Source organism: Coturnix japonica, chromosome 7 (assembly GCF_001577835.2).
Source record: "Coturnix japonica isolate 7356 chromosome 7, Coturnix japonica 2.1, whole genome shotgun sequence".
NCBI lineage: Eukaryota > Metazoa > Chordata > Aves > Galliformes > Phasianidae > Coturnix > Coturnix japonica.
In genome coordinates, this window is record NC_029522.1 from 22,290,653 (window position 1) to 22,310,888 (window position 20,236).

A 20,236-nucleotide genomic window follows, 5' to 3' on the forward strand; every position below is an offset into this window, starting at 1 on the left:
TACATTCCTGAAGTTACCAGAGATTTTTAGACAACATCATCTTTTGAAATCTTCATTTTTTGCAGGTATTTTTATTCCTAATATGAAACTAAATTGGAATTCTCTTTTATTCCCCTTCAATATAATTCATGAAGCAAGCAATGGCCTGGCCAGACCCTGCTCCAAACCACAGCATCTGTTCCTATGTCACCTCTTCATGCAAGTGGGACCTGCCTCTGCTGGCTCATAAAAAAAACACCTAAAATATTACTGTGGTGCCACAGTCTGTGTCACTGTGGGGCACCATGCAGCAGACGCCATGAAACAAGCTTGGTCCAAGGTGAAGCCCAGCTCATGGCAAGCTGTTAACCTTACAGCTGCTAGGGCTGGGGAAGGGGCTACACTGTGCATTCAGGAAGCTGGTAGCGAATATTTGGTGCTAATGGGGTCTTTTGATTTGTATTCCTCATGTTATTTCAGGAGCAGAGTAATCCAGGTAAATACTCAGTCTGCTGACGTTACAGGGCTTTTGAGAAACTGCAGATTTCAGTGTTACGTTCCCTCTCAGAGCATCTGCATCATTTGGGAAATGCCATATGAGTGCTTTGTTTCCTGTGCGTGTTTGCCATTTTTCTCCTGTCAGCAACAGGTTGTAATAGAGCCAGTTTCTCAAGAAGAAGTATTTCTGTCATTCTTACTCATAAGTTTACTGTTAGTCAATATTTGGACCACCGGGGCTAAGAAATCTGGTGCTGCATCCTTGTTTCATCTTCTTTAATGGATGGATCATTTCCCTGTCAGCTGTGGATCTGAGTTTTCAAGTGACTATCTGAGGCAATTGGTGCTATTCAATCAATGGTCTCCAGCCCACAGGTGGTCCACAAAACACCGGAAAGTGATCAGTAGAGCAGTGGGAATTGAAAGTGAAAATCAAAGCAATCCTGAAGGCATGCACAGCAATGCCCTGTGGTTAGCCACAAGCAGTGCTGTGCTGGCTGCATGCAAGACTATGTCAAAGGTGCAGGTTGATGGGTGACTGGATTATTTATATTTTTTCCCCTAAGCTTCACTAAGAAACCTGAGAAACACTTCTGTAAAAGTTACCTTGGTTTTATGACTGGTTTGTTTTTAGCATTTCAGCTTCAGTGTGAGGATGGCACTTATGGAGCTGCACATCAGATTGGGCTCTATGTTGGAGTCCTGATGTTGGCTACTCTGGCTCTTCCTTGAATGTGTTATGAAGGAAATAACTTGGCATGGATGCCTGTGAGCTAGGCCTATGGGGGGAGGGGGGGGGGGCAACTTTTATGAGTTGCATCTAGTTGTCTGGTTTGGATGAATTTTGGGGAAAAAAAAGAAAAGTCATTAGGAGGATGCTAGGAAGATGTCAATAGTTTGGGGTAGTCGTTACCTGTGTCTGATTCTCCAGTGATCATAAGGGCCCACTGAACACCATTAAGTGTGCGCATCAGCAGGCTACAGTCCCACTGGCTTCATGAGCAGAAACGTGTGCACTGTTCAGGGTGCAGACACGTGCACAGATCACCTAGCTACTATTACTTAGATATTTCCAGAGGTGTGATCTGGGAGCATGGGCTCCCAGAATGTTTCTTTTTCATATAGATCAGAAAATGACTACTTTGTGGCCTGTGTTGCAATGTGCTCTACTGATAGCTCTGTGTATTAGAGTATTATGAGAAGAAATCACAGAGTCTGAAATTGTTTCACAGTATTGCTGTATTGAGATGTACTTTTTCTTTTGTCTCTTAATTTTCACCTCTCACTTGCATTCTAGTTATTACATTTTCAACTTTTTTCCACAACTGGGAGGACTCAAAAAGTTTTGCTTCAACTTTTTTGTGTTTTTTTTTTATTTTCCTTTTTTTTTTTTCCTATGAAAGATGAAATTTTTACATAATCACAGGATTTCAGGCGATGAGCTTTCTAAACACACAAACAACACTCCCCTTCAACCACCTTGTATATCCACGAGTGTCTTAATAAAAATCTGAGTGCTGCCACAGCTCCGACTGTGAGACTTATTTTCTGTTGACAGTTTCATTACTGAGAAGAACAAGTTCATTTCACTTGAAATATACAGAAAAAAACCCTCTAAAATTATCTCTGTTGGAATTTGAATTGGGCTCCCATACAGAAAGCAGCAAGCCCCGAACATCTTGAAGTGCTACTTGTGGCACTCCTCAAAATGTATCTGTTGGTTGCCTAACTGTCATTTGTGGCTAACAATGAATGAAGTACTCCCATCCAGAGGGTTTTAATTATACATCGGTTGTTCTGAAAGTAATGCCTCATTTATTTGCATGGAGACTGCAATGGATACAAAGTGCACAAAAACACAATTTGAAAGCACAAATTCTCAACTACAAAACACTGTTTTTCAACATAGTCACCACCCATCAGCTTCACAGTTTCACCAGTGATGAACAAGAGGCTGCAATTCGTGGTGTGAAAGCTGAGCAGGCTGTTTAGAATGTGGCTTGTCTTTTAATATCATTGTCACTGCTGGAATACATCACCCACTTCCTCACTGTGCTGTATCCACTGTTTGGTTTCCATAAATGTTTGAGTATTGATGAATGTCATTTGGAACCATTTGTTCCACGTGGAGGAGTTCAGTGACCTCTCTTTGCTTCACATGTGCTTCCATGTCAGGCACCATTTTGCCAGACTGACCCTCTGCTGCCATCTGTCATGCAGCAACAACATGTAACAGAATATTGGTGGAAAGGTTCAACCTTTACTGCCATATCGCCAACATCCACCTCTGATGTTGTGGTCCAATGTAATAAAATAGGAGGCATTACTTTTGGAGCATCTCTCAGATAATATGGCTGAATCTGAAAGAGATTTGTCAACCATCAGCAACCTGTAACTGTCTAATCCTTGTCAAAAATGAGATCCGGTGTATAGAAAGTTCAGAATAAGAGATGGAAGATGGCTTGGGAGGCAATTGGGATTAGGTAGCAGAATTATGTACCTTTTTCAGCCTCATAAGCTCCCAATAGAGAGCTTATGTTTAGTAGAACATAAACACCTTGAAATAGAAGTTTTATTCCATTTCTAATAACATTTGTGGGGAAAAGTGAGTATTTGTGTTTGAATAAATAATTAAATGGAAAAATTCCTTTTCTTGAGTGTTAATTCTGAGTAGGGCCATTAATTCTGACTTGCAGTTGCAGGCAATTAATCTAACAGGTAAGTTTTGGTAACCAAGTACTAAGCTGTGCCCTGTCCCTCACTGTACTGAAGGGACTGTGAGTACATTAGAGGCTGGTGGAGAATTGTGAGGAATATCCTGAGCTTGGGGAAATAGTGCAATATCTTGTATAATGCCCCCTTCCACAACTTGATTTTGCAGCATCCTACATGTCCCCCACCCCCATCTAGTCCTGCTGAGGCACTTTGTGTGCTCTTGTGTCCTTCTTCACTGTCTGCAAAAGACACACTCGGAAGAAAACTTAGCAATGAGTTTAAATAATTCTAAGTGATTTTTGGGAATAAAAATCTCAAAATTGTTTACATCCTTGCTTTCAAGTTCAATGTTAAATGTCTCACCAAGGTTCTCTGTCCTTCCAGGTTTTCACAGGGAACAGCAATGCTGACAGTGTGGTTCACCACAAACTCCCACACTCCATGAAAGCTCGCTTCTTGCGCTTCGTCCCTCTGAAGTGGAATGCTGGTGGTCACATAGGGCTGAGAGTGGAGGTCTTCGGCTGTTCCTATAGTAAGTGGCTAAGTCTTAACTCACATTTTCTTAAATGCTGTGTTTGTGCTGTCAATCCAGCAAGGAATGAGTTAAAATGCAATATGGACTATTTAACTGTGATTTCCAGTTTTCAGTAGTAGTGCTTGTCTTTCTGTGCAGGGATGTACTCCCATCTAGCTCTGCTGGTAGAACTTTGTCAGAGCTGAACAAAGCTGTGTGCTGCTATGAAACCTCGTGCTTCACCTCCTGCTTCTATGGAGGTTTGTGTGTGGCTTTATTTAGAAATGTCACTGCCATCTCCTTGAGGGTGTTTTTTGTTATGTGATGATTTATTTATATTTTCTTAGGGCAGGTTATTTAGTTGTTGGGGAAAGTGCTGAGCTTGTACAGCTAGTGTTTCTGTTTGAGACTGATGATTTTATAACTTGAGAGGAAAGAGAACTTACTGCTGATTTACTGTATTTGTATGGTACTTTTCTTCCAAGACATGGCGATGACCTTCTAAGACACCATCTGCAGCACGTTGTCATGGGAGCAGTTTGTAAACACTGTTACTTCCAGGCATTTCAGCCATGTAATTATCTCTGGGTGGTGCAAATGTATGACCTATGACTATGCAAGTGTATGAAAGTAAAGAAAAAGGCCCAGCGTTGCCCTCAGGTGCAAAATGCAGACAAGTCCCCAAGTGAGGAAACACAAGTCCAGTATTTGTTCCTTAGGTGTCTGTGGGTTTGTTTCTGATGTTGTTAGATATGGCTTTGTAGTGCGCAGAGACTTCTGGAGACAGGCAAGATTTGACTCGGGAGCTCAGAGGATTAATGGCTATTTGGCCAGTAAATTTGATGTGATGTGGAACAGCTTACCATTATGTGACACTACTGTAGTTCTACCTCTGCCCATTTAGATGAAGTCCTCATCTGCTGCTCATATGCGCAGAAAAGGAGTTGTAAGAAAAAGTGGAAGAGCTGTCTGGGAGGCTTTTTGAATTTGCCTGTGCAGGATGAGGAGCAGTTGTCTTAAAAGTTGTGGTTGACATGATTGGTTCGAACAGTGTGTATACTCCGATCTTAAAACCAATGCACATGGTTTCACCTTAAGGTCCTCGTTATCATCTGTGTGTAGATCCAAAAACCTCATTCAGCTTTTTTTAGATGCTGTCTCCCCACCTACTTTGATACTTAGACATTATAAACTATTCATTACATAGTGACCTGCAATGTCCTGTTCTGGACAGACTGCTGCTTACGTAATATATCTTTTTTCAGCCACACCAGTAAACTGGGAAACTGAAACTTATGTATAGATCAAAACAAACTGCCCTTAATGTCATCATTCCAAAACAACTATCTTATCTGTTCTGAAGGAGCTTTCTTCCATTACAATAACCAAATCTCTGCCATGAAGGATGTAGTCCAAACAGTCTTGCAGCAGATGAAACTAGACCTGAAACTTGAATTTTTTTCAGCTGAAAGCATGTTGGTGTTGCTCTGTGTGAAATGCTATATGGGTACTGCATCCATGTCAGACTGTGGTTGCATCTTCTATGATACGAAGAAGACTTCAGAGTGACTTGCTGGCTGGATTTCTTTATGCTATTCTAAGCATAATTCTAAGTCTTCATCTTCAAACTGTACCCTGCAGTTAACAGGGAATAAAAATGGTTGCGGAGAATTAAGGTATGAGGTTGAAGTGAGACAGAAAAGAAATAAAGGGATTCATAAAAGTTTTACAGGGTGTTGAAATATTCATTCCATTTATATAAATGTGCCATTCAGATTTCTATCTGGCAAATTGTGTATGCCAAGCAATTTCTGTCTACAAGTTTTGCTTATATAGCTTCACGGTTTTGCCTACTCCTAAAGCCAGGTACTCTAGCACTGTACAAAGATGTATGATCATTTATAAAATGTCATCTTTACTGTTAAGCTGATGGAATGTCTACAACAGATCTTGAGCTGGTGAACACCTACATAAATGTGTTTTGTATTGCTTGACAGCATACGGGCTCATTCACTGTGTTCAGTTCTGGGACAGGAAATGCAATAATAACTTGGAAAATAAATTAAATTAAAAGAAATGACAAAAAAGCCCACTAGACAGTGTGGTCACAAACCAGGAAGAAAATGGAGCTTAAGGGAGAACAAATAGACCAAATGTATAGCATGTCTAAGAGATGAACCTTCATGCAAGTGTCTGTGTTTATGAAAGAAGGTATATGAGGCTGGGAGTAGAAACAGCGTTATTATCACCTTCAAGTACCAAAAGCTTAAACTGATATAAGTTCATCAATAAGAATCTAGTTCCTGTTGATGCCCAGTCCTCTCTATGCTGTTGGAATGCTTTAAAGGCTTCAACGTGTAAACATACCCAGTGTATTTGTTATTAAGTTCACCAAGATCGAAGAAAATATTTTCATAGGCATTTTTGTTTTGGATCCAGTTGTGAAACATGAGAAAAACAGGAATCATGAATGTAGAACACAGTTGAGCCTGATCCTGCGCAAATATACACATTCAGATTCTGAGTTGCACTGGTAGCAGGTTAAAATTCAGATGATGCTGGAACTTCGGCTGTCTATTCCACCTTCCAAGCAACTTCTGCTCCTAGTGTATGGTACCTGATCTGAAAATGGAATTGCATTATATTGATATCCTGGGCAGAGAATTGGAAAAGCAATGATTTACAGGCAAGCTAGAGGTCCTTTTTGTGCAAGTGACAGCATGACTTAAACAAAATTTTGAGGATACTGACAGCTTAGGCCATCTGAATTTAATGAGCTACCTCACATCTGTTAAAAGTCTTGGGACTACTGCCAAATATGCAGCTGAGCACCTCAGTAGCACACCAAGGAGTGCAAAATAGCCTGTGGCCCTTCGTATGGTCTCCAATCACGTCAGCTCCTTTGTAACCTTGTATACTCAAACATAAGATGGCAGCTGTAGGAAGATTTTGTGGTTTTGCTGCTGCTTAAGCATTTTTGTGATGGCAGATCTCAGAAAATGCGACACCCTTGTGCCTGTGCAACGCTCTGACCTCTCGTTTTTGAAGCGTGACTGTCCTCTGCTGAAAAGGTCCCAGAAAAACAACCTTGTGCTAACTTTAGGCAAATGCAGCTCTCAGTGTTGACTATTTAGAAGGGGGAAGATGGAAGACAGCAGGCCTTGTTGGTCTCCAAGATCTCTGCCAGGACACAGTAACAAATAAAAAATATTGAAGAGTCATATCAGAGATTAAGTATAATATGCACAGGGTGCCAAAGTGGCTAACTTACCATGTGTCTGCAATATGCTGCTGCATGGCACTCACTGTTGTTTATTACTCCTGATGTAGGTCATTTATTGTTATGAATTTCTCCCAAACAGTCTTTTGACAAAATGTAAGTGCTTTCTGTCTTTCAAATTTCTTCTTGTTTCTTCCCTTTTCTTCCCTTCCACTCTCTCTAACTGGCTACCAGTTGATACTGTTAATTTGGAACATACAAACGTACATTTACCATCAAAGCTGTATCAAGCAGATGACTATCTTGACCTTATCATATATGGATCAAGGTGCCTTAGGGAAAAGAAACACACATATGGTTGTCAGATAACATGGAATTCACAGAGGACATGTGCATAATGCTGTTTTCTTTCTCAGACAAACAATATATTTCAATTAAATATAATTGCATTTACTTGGAATTCCTGAAAAAATTCTACCTTACTTCCTCAAAATATATACAGAAGTAGGAATAAGGTGATCTCAGAATGTATACAGTGATGCTTTCTGTTCAGAAAACAGAATGTATGATGTGTTAAATGGAGAGGTGTGTGTATGCTCTCACTGGCCATTTTCAGCAAGGACTCCAGAAGCAGCGTGATTGTAACAGATAACTGGAGCTGCCACAGAGGTGGTGTTCAGACAAATGGCAAACCAATTGTTTGGATGCTGGAGGGAATGGGTCTATCTTTATACTTGGGAATAGTCTTGTTAGCTTAGCACAGGGGGAAAAATCTGCTGACACAATTGCTCTTAAAGAATAAGATTTATAGCTGCATTGAAGATGCTGATCCTGTTCTGTAACTAGTTAAAGGCCCAAAATGCATCAGCAGGATCAGGGTATGTTCAGTTAACAGGCTGGGAAATCACTGGAGAGACAATGATAGGGTCTGAGATAGGGGTATCTTCTGCCTTTGAGAGATGAATTTTCATTTGCAGTTCAGCTCTCTGATTTCTCATCTTTTGCTCTCATTGCTTCAGGGAATACAATCTGATATTGTGTTCTCGATGAAATGATACTTTTGCTTGATCTTTTTTTTTTTTCCTTTTGTCTCTTTCTGTTTGCCACCCCTTTGCCTTCTTCCATCCTCTCCTTTGTCTTCCAATGAGACAAAAAAAAAAAAAAAAAAAGCCAAATTCTGTGTGAGAGACATTAACCCAGCCTAAGACAAATACCCAAAGGAGTACTCACCAAGAGACAGAGAGATCTGTGATAGAAACAAAGCTGCCTAGTAGTAGAACAGTCACCTTTGAGGTGCTCATCCAAGTTCTTCCCTTGGGATACACGACTGAAAGAACTGTGGAGCAGGAGGTTTGCTTGCTTTAGATGTCCTGAAGCCAGCAAAGCCTGGCCAGCCAGGAGGGACATCTGTTTGTATGGAGAGCAGAGTTCCTGCCTCCCATGCAGAGCCAAGGCTTCTGGTCAGTGATACAGGTGCAAGAGTAGGAGTTTTTGTATCAAATTGCAGCTGTTCTTAGGATATTTTCATATTGAGAAATAACTTTGCAGAGTAATTAGTTACTTTTCTCCAAAATTGTTAGTAGGAGAATCTTTGTAAGAAAAAAAAATGTGCATCTTCTCTTCTGCCTCCTTGTCCATTCCTGCAAAAAAACAACCCAACCCAAAACAGACCATTGCTCTTGATTTTAAGGGATAAAAATGAAAGTACCATTAAACCCCAAGGAGTTGAATAACTCTCAAAGGAGCTTAAAAGACTAAAATCAACATCTTTAATCACAATTGTCATGGAGTTATCTAGATCAATCTGTGTCCATGACAGGGGGACAGTAGGCCTGTGGGCCCCCCAGCCCCCACCATATTGGAAGGAAAAAGGGAAAGGGGTAGGGAGATGGAAGCTGGGCTCAAGGAAACAAACAGAGCAGTGGCAACGATCTAAGGAGGAAAAACTTATTTTACTAACAACGATATCGAAATGCAAATTAATACAATATAATACAATCTAATTGAAATTGAGGCTAATAAATCAAGTGAAATAAGAGAGAGAAGGCACGACTGTTTGGAAACACACCCACATCCGCTGCCAGGCAGTGAGAGAGAGAGGGAGGGTCACTTCTGTGATGTATTTCTGACCGTGATGTCCTCTGGGATGTGTAGTTCTCTGTGCTCCACATGATGTTATGATGTGAAATACCAATAGCAAAAATTACTATACCCTGACAACAATACAATTGCTGACCTGGAAGTTTTGATTGCTTTACATGTGGACCTTTTAAGTTATTTTTTAAAGAAAATGGAAAACTGGATGCCTTAGATTATCAGTAAAAGGTGGTTTGCAAATGAAGATAGCCTTTACTCTTTCTTTTTTGTTACTGCAAAGATATTCTGTCTTTATACACGTATCCCAGTAGTTTTGTAGCATGGAAATGCTTGTTCAGATTTCTTTCTTCTAGTGTTTTTTAATATTTTTCTTAACAATGAAAAAACTCATTTATAGAATCTACATATTTATAATTTACAATTAGATCCTTTATTCATAATTTGTGCCAAATTAGATTTGGGTGGAACTTAGAATTGAATTATTTAGATTGCTCAGAAAGGAATGCTTCCTATTTATTTCCGTGGAGACTGCAGTGAATACAAAGAGCACAATTACGCTATTTGAGAGAGCAAATTCTCAGTTACGAAACACTGTTGTAGATATCTTTCAGCATAGTCACAACCATTAGCTATGCATTTTCATTGATGATGATCAAGAGACTGCATGCCATCCTTGTAAAAATGTGCACTAGCAGAGGTGACCCACTGTTTTACAGATGCTGTAACAGCATCATTGCTAGGAACATGTTGGTCATGCAGTCCAATTTTCACTTTGCTAACATATCCACTATTTGGTCTCCATAAATGTTCAGCAAGATTCAGTGAATGCCAGTGGGTGCCATTTTGGAGGAATTTAGTGACACATTTTTTGTTTCATATCCATTTCTGTGTCAGACAGCATTCTATCAGACTGACCTTCTGCTGTTGTCTGTTGTGCAGCAATAAGTTGTAGTAAGAATATAAGGGGGAAGGTTCAACCTCTACTGCCAGACCACCAACATCCATCTCCGATGTTGTGGAACAGTTTAATAAAATAGGAAGCATTACTTTTGGAGCAGTCCTTGTATGCAGTCACATAGAATAGAATCATAAGGTTGGATTCTATGATTCACAATTTACTATGTTGCCTAATTTAAAAGTACCTCAAATTTTCTGATTATATATGGAGAAAAAGAAAAATTTCCAAAAATGTATTTTACTTAAAATACTGTTTTGTTATAGAAAAAGATAATTGCATTTTTCTGTGCTGAAAGAAATATTTATTGGAATTGAAGGGCTGATAGCTTGTTTCCCATCATTGTGATCAGGTTTTAGAGGCTGACTGAAGAGGAAAGTATGTTTTTAAATAGGATTTTCAAAGGTGTGTAATCAGTTTAGATGCTCAGTTCCCATGAAATCCCTTCAAAAGTTTTTTGAATTGATATTTGAGCAGCTCTGCCAGTCTGCTCAATTTGCATGCAGAAACATGGTTGATAAATGTCCATCACAAGCAGGCAGCCAACCTTAGAGGCTAAGATGGAGCTTATTTGGATGCAAAGGTAGATGCAGATATGGCCAACATGCAAAAACATCTCACCAGGCATTTGTGAAGCTACAAAATCTGGAGTGAGAGCTCAGGTAATTCAAAGTAATGAATAATATCCTNAGAGACAAAACAAACATGACAAGAAATGCTCTGGAGATGTGAATGTAAAGGAAGGTTTGTTTTTAAAAAGTCAAGTGACAAACCTTACATGAAAAGGAGGAGGAAAGGTGCTGAGTACTTCTGTCTTTATTCACTGTGTTTCCTTTCTCCAGAACAGAGCAAGAGGGATTATAAATTGATGAAATGCGGTGTGGCTCCAGGGTTGCACAGCTGCTATGTGTGTCCTGTGGATTTACACTTCTGAGAATACCAAGCTCCAAGCAGTAATTGAAATAATCCTGAAATGTTATGATCCCTCTCCTGATGCTGTCTCTCCTCTTCATTTTGTCATCTTCTTTCCTCCAGAGTCAGATATTGCAGACTTCGATGGCAGAAGTTCCCTCCTCTACAGGTTCAATCAGAAGCTTATGAGCACGTTCAAGGATGTGGTTTCCTTGAAGTTCAAGAGCATGCAGGAGGATGGAGTCTTATTCCATGGAGAAGGACAACGTGGAGACTATATTACCCTGGAACTGCAGAAAGGGAAGCTCTCCTTGCACATCAACCTGGGTGAGGGCAATTAAGCTTGCTGTTTCACATATTACTCTAATAGGGATTGTCTTAGTTTGCTTTTTTTTGGTTGCGTTGAGCACAGTCGAGAAACTTCAGATCAGTAGTGATTCTGTGACTTGAGGTTCAAAGGGTTTATTATCTTATTTTTTTCTGTTCTGTAATCAAAACTTTGCAGAGAATACAGAAATGAAATGAAATCTTGATAAAAATATTGTGTACTTGAATATTGCATTGTTTCTAGGTACAGTTGCAGTTGAGCACTGTGAATATCTGGAAGACTATCACCATGTGATCATGTTGGATTGCAGGGGCAGATGAAAGACTAGATTAGTTCCTCTTTGTAGAAAAGTGCTTGCTTTTTCCTGGTGAATACACTAAAGCACTTTGATGATGTTAGGTGCTACTCTAAGTAAGAGCAATCAATCTCTATCCTCTAGCCTTATTGCAAAATCTTCATTAGCTTCAGTTGTCGGAGAACCATGGCTATTGCCTCAGCAGTCCTTGCTGACTCACATTTCTCATACTGATTTGTCCTCAGCTCCCAAATGCTTCATGCTGGGATAAAAATAAGATATAGTTAAATATATTCTTACTTCTTCCTCAGGAGAGGTTCTGTGAATATGTCATCTCAGATAAGAGTTATTTTCTTTCAGCAGTAGCCCCAAACCTACAGATTTTAGCCAGTCCCTATCCTCTCTGTGCATTCATATGCCACAGACAAAGATTTTGATGTGTGCTCTTCAATGTACTTGCATCTTGACTGACAGTTTTGGAGCTTGTCTTCTTTCTATTCTGCTGGGATATAAAAAAAGGACACACACTCCTTTTCAGACCCTCTGATGTAAGTGTTTAGATATACAGCCAGCCAGAATACAGAAGGTGCTACACATCACTGAGGTTAGAGCCTAAATATTTTTATGATTCTTGATCTAAACTTGTGGAGATCTAGAATAGGTTTAATAATCTTTTTGAGCTAAATGAAACCCTTGCATTCATGTTGCTTCACTGATCTATGATTTTATTGCTATTTTTTCCTCCAAAAACAGTCAGATGCAATATTCTCATTACAATATGAGAAAAACACGTAGTTGCAACTGAAACATCAGGAGAAGTTATTTCATATGAATAGGTGGCAGACTTTACTGTTACACAAAGGGAGCTTTTACGATACCAAGGAAAGAAATGTGTGTGTACATGCAGGTATTAATGAGAGACCCAAATTACCTAAGGGAAGCTTTTTGAAAGGTCTGTTTCTGGACGGGGATCAAGTTTGCTTTTAGTAGCACATGAGTTCATCTTGAGCCCTAGTTCTTCAGATAAGGGTGTTGAGGCAACTCTGGTGTCTTACGCCTGTTTCTGCTTCTCCAGGGGACTCCAACCTGCACTTTACGAACAGCCACACATCCATCACCCTGGGCAGCCTCCTGGATGACCAGCACTGGCACTCAGTTCTCATAGAGCGCTTCAACAAGCAGGTGAACTTCACAGTGGACAAGCATACTCAGCATTTTCGAACGAAGGGGGACTCGGATCACTTAGATATTGATTACGAGGTGCGTGAAACCCTATTGATGAAAATCTGGGAGATGAGGCTGAACTAGTGTAAAATGAACGTGTCAGAAAATATCCGCTCAACAAAGCTGTTTCTTTCTAGCAGAGATTTCTTCTTTATTTAATGTTTCCTTCCCAGAAAGTTCCTTTAGCAAGCATAAAGTACAGTAGTGCAATTCTACATGTGACAGTCTTAGTAAATAACTGGTCTTTTGGCAAATACATACTGGCTTATGATTATATTAAAAGTACGTGAGAATTTGATCTAAATCTATATACCCAGATGGTGGAGATCTGGGTTCTCCAGGGAGCACTCTTATATGCAGAAAGAGGTTCTGTGACACCATCTCCAATATTATTTTAATGAGACCACTGAGCCTTCTTCCTGCATCTGATTGCCATGACTAGGGGTATCCCAGATCTGCGCTGTGCTTATCCAACTACCACCTTACTCAAATGATTCTGTGCAGAGATGAGCAGGTAGAGACTACCTTCTTTCATGTAAAAGTGGAAGGCCCTGGCAAAAGTGATTAAAAAACTGGCTGTGACTTAGGTCCCTTTTCACATGTGGGGTGTGATTATGAGCATCCTTCCTTCCAGTCAAACTTGGTCTGATGTACTCCTCCATGATGAGGCCAAAGTGTGGCAGAGTGCAGCAATTCAGTGCTTATGGCTCAGAGTGAAAAATAACTAGAAAATGAAAAACGGCAACACTCTTATAACATCATATCTATATGCAAGGCAGTTCTTCATCTGTTCTTTCCACTTATATGCACCTACTTGCAAATTATACATGTTCATTTTTATCCCCATGTGCTTGTCTACCAAGTTTTGCTAGCGTGCAAGGCATGAGGTCATGCTTGCACAGTCAGAGCCATCACCCTGTCTGGATGTGCTGAGCTGTCATGGTTCATTTCTCCAAGACCAGAAGCTTCCTCTCTGCACTTTTTATTCATTTCTCTAGAAAGGATCAATTCCCAGTGCATGTTAGTGACAAATACGGATGGCTCGGCAGTGGCAGGTGCCTGCTCTCTCTGCTCCTCTCATGTTCCAGCTGAATTTCTTCTCCTTGCATTTCACAAAGCAGGGTGAGGAAAGTGGTACCCATCTCTGTTAAAAGTTCTTCTGAGCACATTTGATAAGGGAAGTAGAAAAATGTTCCTAACCATTTGGGCACTAGGATTCTGGAATAGCTACAGACAGCATTAACCAGAGTCAAAGCCGTATCTACTTTTAAGTTTAAGAAGACCAAACAATTGAGTCATCAGCTTTCCTAATTCCAAAATCATAAAATTCTTTCTTTCTGCTACAAGATTGATGCCAACTAGGGAAAACCCAGGCTCCAATGTAATTTGCAGAACATTTTTCCAGATGTTCTGAGATGGGAGGCGCAGTGAAGATCTTCAGCAGAAGTAAATCAGCATGTCAGCACTGACCTCTGTGGCACTCAGTCCTGGCCCCTGGTGTTCAGTATTTTATACAACTTGTTTTCTTCTATTTGCACTGAAATTGTCTTTCAATTGAACATGACACCAATATATTCTGATGAAAGTTTATTTCAGCGCACTTTGGGAATTAAAGGCCTTACCGAGGGTAATAAACCCATTAGTTTGGTAATTAAAATTATTACCAATCACAATGAAAACAGTTTTCCTTATAATGCACCAGTATAATTAATATTGATTTTTCTTCTGGTTTTGAAACCCAATGCAGAGTCCCTGAACAGGAGACAGAAAGAACAGAGCAAGAAAGAAGGAAAGTCTGGTGCTTTAAGGAAGAAGTAATGATTCTCACTGGGAAAAAAAACACTGCTACCACATAGGCCCTCAATAACAAACCTGCAAGTGATGTAAAGTAGAAGTCTGTTCACTATTTCTGCAAAATTATCAATTAATACAGCTGAGACGCATGTTCATTAAGGACGTGTTTTCAAAGAAGCGCTATCAAGGTTATCCAGGGAGATTTAATGTGCTTATGTATCTTGGCTTGCTAGATGGAGTGGGAGGAAAAATAACCCCCAAATTTCCCTTTACTTTTGTAAAAATGAGCTGAGGCATTAGGAGTAGCAACAGAGCAATAAGGCTGACCAGCTTCCAGCAGCCATCAGCGTCTTTGGTGCCTCACAGCACTGCTTGGCTGTTCTATGATCGATGCAGCAGGGTTGCAGCACAGCTCCCAACATGCTAAAAACACTGAGAAGTGTGGGGGCTGCAGAATCCTCCCTTACATTGTATCATTCATGGAGCTGCTTCCTGCAAAGGGAAGATGAAGGGGGGAAAAAAAAGAAAGAAAAACAAAAAAATTAGAGGTATAGCCAGTAAGATTTTGCAAAAAAAAAAAAAAAAAAAAAAAAAAAAGAGCTAGTTAGAAATGAGCTGTGCGTCTGGAAAATGGAAATATGCTTTAACAGAAGTTTTAGTCTTGGAGTTGGCGCTGTGTTAAAGAGCAACATTCTGAGTGATGCCCAGTTTAGCAGAGGAAGTCCAATTGCGTTTGTTATATGAATGATCACAATTATGGATTTGCAAATACTGCGGATAATTATTTTTAATTTTCTTTAGGAACCTAACAGGATCATACTCCGAGGATTTTGAAAGCTTTATTGTCTTGGTTTCTCCGTCCTCTGTAAAGTTTTAGCCCTCCTAAAGTGATCAGTTGTCATCTGTGTAATACTAACATATACCAGTACTTAGAAAATCTTAACTTTTGTTTTAACTTTTAAATGTGTAGCCTGCAGTACTTTTCCATTACACTGCTCACTCTTGAATACTGTGTGCAAGCCCAAACCACAGTGAAATTTGAGGCAAAACATTTGCAAAAGATGCACATGGGGTAGTTTGTGAGTATGACACTTTCCTCCTCTGGCTGAAGCCAAAACTGTTCAAATACTTGGTGGATGGAAAGGTGCGACTCCAGCTCACAGGTACTTCCATTTCTCGGTGGGAAGTTTATTTCCCCATTGCTCAGTGTTTCCTGGTTGCTATGCTTTGCTGCTCAGTCTCCTAGTCAGGAGGCCATGGTTTGGAGACTGTTTGAGTGTTCCTGGTAGAGGGCTGCTTGATGGAGTGGAGCATAATGGCACATGAAAGCCTTTTGCAAATGAGAGAGCTCTCTGTGACAACAGTGTTTCTCAAACAGCTGCAATGGTACCCTGTCTGTAATTCCCATGCTGGGCAGCACGTGCTCTACTCTGTGTTCAGATGTTATGTTGTAAATGTGATTTGTCTCTGAGATGATAACCCAATTGGCTATATGGAGCTTTGGAGTGGTAACTTAAATGTTGCTCTTGTTCTTTCCAAAAGCTCAGCTTTGGAGGCATTCCTGTCCCAGGGAAACCAGGAACCTTTCAGAGGAAAAACTTCCATGGCTGCATTGAGAACCTTTATTACAATGGAGTCAATATAATTGACCTGGCAAAAAGGCGCAAACCTCAGATCTATACTGTGGTAAGAGACAATGATGTTTGCTTTCCTTCTTACTTCCCTGGTGTTGGTGCTGCTGGCTGAATTGAATGAATGGCTCAGATTCTATCTAAAGTTCAGATTTAGGTAGTTATAGCATATTTAGTTTGTTAAAATGGTATTACTGATCAGTTACCACTGACTGCTGTGGTGGGACATATGAAAAGATACGTGTGTAAATTAATGAGGTTCTCTGACTTTCCAAGTATACTAGAATCCGTTTGGAGAAACTGCTTACTTCCTTCTTCAAGATGAAAATATATCTTTCTGAGGGCTTGAGGGGTAACAGTTTTTTTTCTCTGAGTTAGTCATATAAAATCTTATTTTCTGAGCCATTCTCCATCCCTATTGTTCTGTACACTAGAAGCAAAGTTTTATTCTGCTGTTTCATTTGATATTATAGAGACAAATTATTGTTTTTCTTACTATGAAAAATGTTTTCCTTTGTACCGACTCTTATAGTCAACTGATTATGGTTCTGAAAACCATTCACCTGTTTCTAATGTCTCTAAATGTGAGAGAGCAGAGCTGAAGCAAAAGGAATTAGTCTTATCCAGGCTGCTAAGATAAGATATACAAGCCGCTTTGCACCTAATGGTGTCCAGAGTTACAGATTTTTTAAAATATAGCATAAGCAAAATAAACTACGTTTTATACTGTAATTGGAGAAAGCAGTACACTCTTGGGCAGTGTTCAGAAATATTACATAATTCAGCTCTTTGTTTTGCTTAAGCCTTACTCCTTCACCATGTTTGCTATTAAACCGTTGTCTAATGCTGTGTCTTTGGAGAATAGTGGGCTTTCATTACATCTTCTGGTTTGTAGTAAGGCGTATGAACAGATTGAAGCTGCAAAAAAGCAAACCAGAAGTCCAAGAGAAATCCTTATCTTACTTTCCCTGCCTAGGGTTAGACAATACACAAGTAAACGAAAGACAGAACATGGATAGGTAAGAAGTCCTGCCTCAGGTTGCTGGCAGTTAAGATTGTCTCCAGGATGCTCCCCTAGCATGAGGCTGAGAGACTTTTCTTTAATAACTCAAGTTTGATTGTTCTGACTCAGGACTCTAAGGTATAAATCTTACGAACTGTGTTAAATTGCTCTTCCTCTCAGCTTACTTTCGAAGGGCAGAAAAGAGACCTGGCCTGTTTCTTAGGTCATTAAATAGCTTGTTGGATTTTTTTTTATTTTTTTTATTTTTTTTTGCCAGATGGGTAATCTGAAGGCCTTCCTGAAGGGGAAAAGAAAAACTTTTAAAGTTCTTTTTCTCTTGTGGGTACTGTCTAGGCACGACAGAGCTCTAAGCAATTAAAGTAGTTTTATTACAATACTTAAATCAGTTAATGCTAGATTGAAGGTCTAGAAATCTTATTTAGTCAAGTAAAAATAAAGGGGATCTGCCCCCATCCTTCTATTTCCCACACAGATCTGATGGTTTTAAAGAAAAAGTTTTTAAGACTGGCTGCTCTATTGCATTTGCAATTTGTGAGCTGTTAAGTTCTATGTCTGTGACACTTGGTTACATGCAGTGCCCAGAAAAGTTACTGCATTCAAAAATGCCTCATATTCTTCTCTGAAAATCCTTCCATAGTAAGCATCTCCTGCAAATCTGGTATCTTCCAATATTCTTTCCAACACAGCTATTTATCTCCTCTGGCAACTTTCAGATACTTCCAGCCATCACAGGTTGATTTCCTTCTCCCATCTTCTTGCTCTTCCCCACCCCTTAGCCATTTGCTTGTTCAAATTAAAATATCTTGTTCTTACTAAATATACTTTTTTGTATACCAATTTTTTTCTGCACCTAAATGCAGAAATACTTCAAATTTGGAGTAAAAGCTCCAAGTTCATTAGGGAGCTACAAGCTTTTAAGCTTTTTTGTCTCTGTAGTTACTAAGGCTGCCTGTAATAGAAATGCAATAAAAGGCACAGAGTAGGTATCTCTGGCAGAGTAATTTAGCCACTGCTGTATACTTACATCTTTACTCGGACTGTACCACTAGAAACTACCTTAATATGAAGACTTGTGACCAGGATATGTCTCTTTTGGTCTCAGTGGCTTATGATGCCAAAATAGGTAACTGTCTAGCTAAAGGAGGGAAATGGAGAAGTCATGAAAAGTTGTAGTTATGATCTTGTCAATATTCTGCTGTATGTGTTTGGTGAAATTGAGGAAAACACTGTTTCTTTTCCTTTACCTAATAGGAATAGGAGTTGTAGTTTTATTTATCCAACTGAATCATACACTGACTTTAGAGGAGCGTAGGATATTTGTACATTAGAAGTTGTCAGCCCTCAGACACGCTTGAATTTCTACGTCAGCCTGTAGTGTTGAATCTGGGACTGACAATTCGACACAGCAAGGGATGTGATGACATGTAAATGCATCACTATAGTGCCTCAGGGAAATAACCAATTGCCAGCATCAAAGAGCAAGGAGAGATACCTAGTGACAGGAGAATGTAAACTAATAATTCATTCTCTTTATAGAGAATCCAAACAAGCTATTTTATCAAGCTGATCTGAGATACCTTCATCTTGAGAAGAATTTGCTTGTCTATACACATCTCCTTTTACCAAAGTTCTCTTATGAGTGTTAATTTGTATGTGAGTATCAAGCTGGCAAATCAAGAAGGCCTTTATAAAAGGGTTTGAAGCACCAGGAATTTGATACATAATTTTTTTTTCTCTTTCTTTTAGTTTTCAACTTCAACCAGATCATAGGAAAGATAAAGGGGGGGNGGGGGGGAAAGAAACTATTTAGTGACATTTTTATCAAATTCCTATAAGTCTAAGGTGAATTTATTTAAAACAAACAAACAAACAAAAAAAAAACGACAAACAAACAAACAAAAAAAACACCCAAAAACAAAACACAAAGCTTTATCCAAATATTTAATGGAGATGTGTGTGTTTAACAGCTGTTAAAAAGACAACAATTCAGTTTGCTGTTCTTTTGATAAAGCACATTAAATCAGATTCTGGAAATATCTGGTTCCTGTAACAGTATCTTTTTATGCTGTCTTCTATCTACCTAACTGCTCTCTGTGTCTTCAGATGAGTCTCCTTCACAACCTACCAGCAGTATAGGACAGAAGAAAATTACATAAATAGCATTCATTTTAAGGTCTCGTTTTATTGTTGATCACTGGTGTGACAGAACTGCTTTGGAAGAAATTGTGTCGCCTCAATCAAAGTGTTGAAATATGTATATTTAAATCATAGATTTTCCATTTATTTCAGTTGGCTTTGTTTACAATTCTAAAGGCTTTTAGTTTGTAAATATTTAATCCATTCTCTAGCTGCAATAATGCACTTCCCTTTTCTTGATAAACTCATTTATTTGTGTTAGGATTTTGACAGTTTGAAGAAGCCAATAGAAGCAAGTCTTTCAGTGAGTTCTACCATATGGCAAATGCAAAAAATGACAAAGTTCTGAGTAAAAAGGCCACTCTTGAAAGTCATTAGCCTTCAGCAAATTGCAGGTTAGAAACAATTCAGAGATTAATTTATTACATGATCTGTGTAGTTAAAGTGAGTTAACAGGGCAGCTAGTACCTGCTGAGCAGAGGAGGATGTTATAAGGAGGAAGGTGATAAGGCAGTTTGTCTCTGTAGGAGAGCAAGAGAGATGGCTAATTTTTCTCATAGGAGGGGATTTAAAAACTGGGGGAGAATGTAATTTACAGTAAAGTTAAAGCTTTGGTGCCTTTTTTAAAGGTCTTATTCAAATTGGCATGGCCCAGCCAGTTTGGTTGCCTAGAAAATCAAGAGTGCAAGTTGGCCACCATCAGCGAGGAGTCTGAAGTTTAGGTAATTCTTACCAACCATTTAGGTCAGTGCTGTGATATGATGCACAAATGACTGGAATTTGAAAGAGGAATATCGAATAAAGAAAACTAATAGTAATAAAAATTTGATCAGAATTGCTTTCTATACATTTCTCTATTTTGAGGTAGATGTGACTCTGTTTTAACAATAAGAAATCTCCTTGCTGCCATGTTT

The 20,236-nt window shown here is 39.3% G+C and overlaps 1 protein-coding gene across 1 annotated transcript in view; it reads left to right on the forward strand.

Annotated features, from left to right (window-relative positions):
* CNTNAP5 (contactin associated protein family member 5) overlaps positions 1-20,236 on the forward strand; it is a 252,770-nt gene that overhangs the window by 102,651 nt on the left and 129,883 nt on the right. The window contains exons 4-7 of the mRNA XM_015868834.2: positions 3,577-3,724; positions 11,014-11,217; positions 12,589-12,773; positions 16,074-16,217. Of these exons, the coding sequence (XP_015724320.1) occupies positions 3,577-3,724; positions 11,014-11,217; positions 12,589-12,773; positions 16,074-16,217 (681 nt within the window). The remainder of the gene's footprint in view (positions 1-3,576; positions 3,725-11,013; positions 11,218-12,588; positions 12,774-16,073; positions 16,218-20,236) is intronic.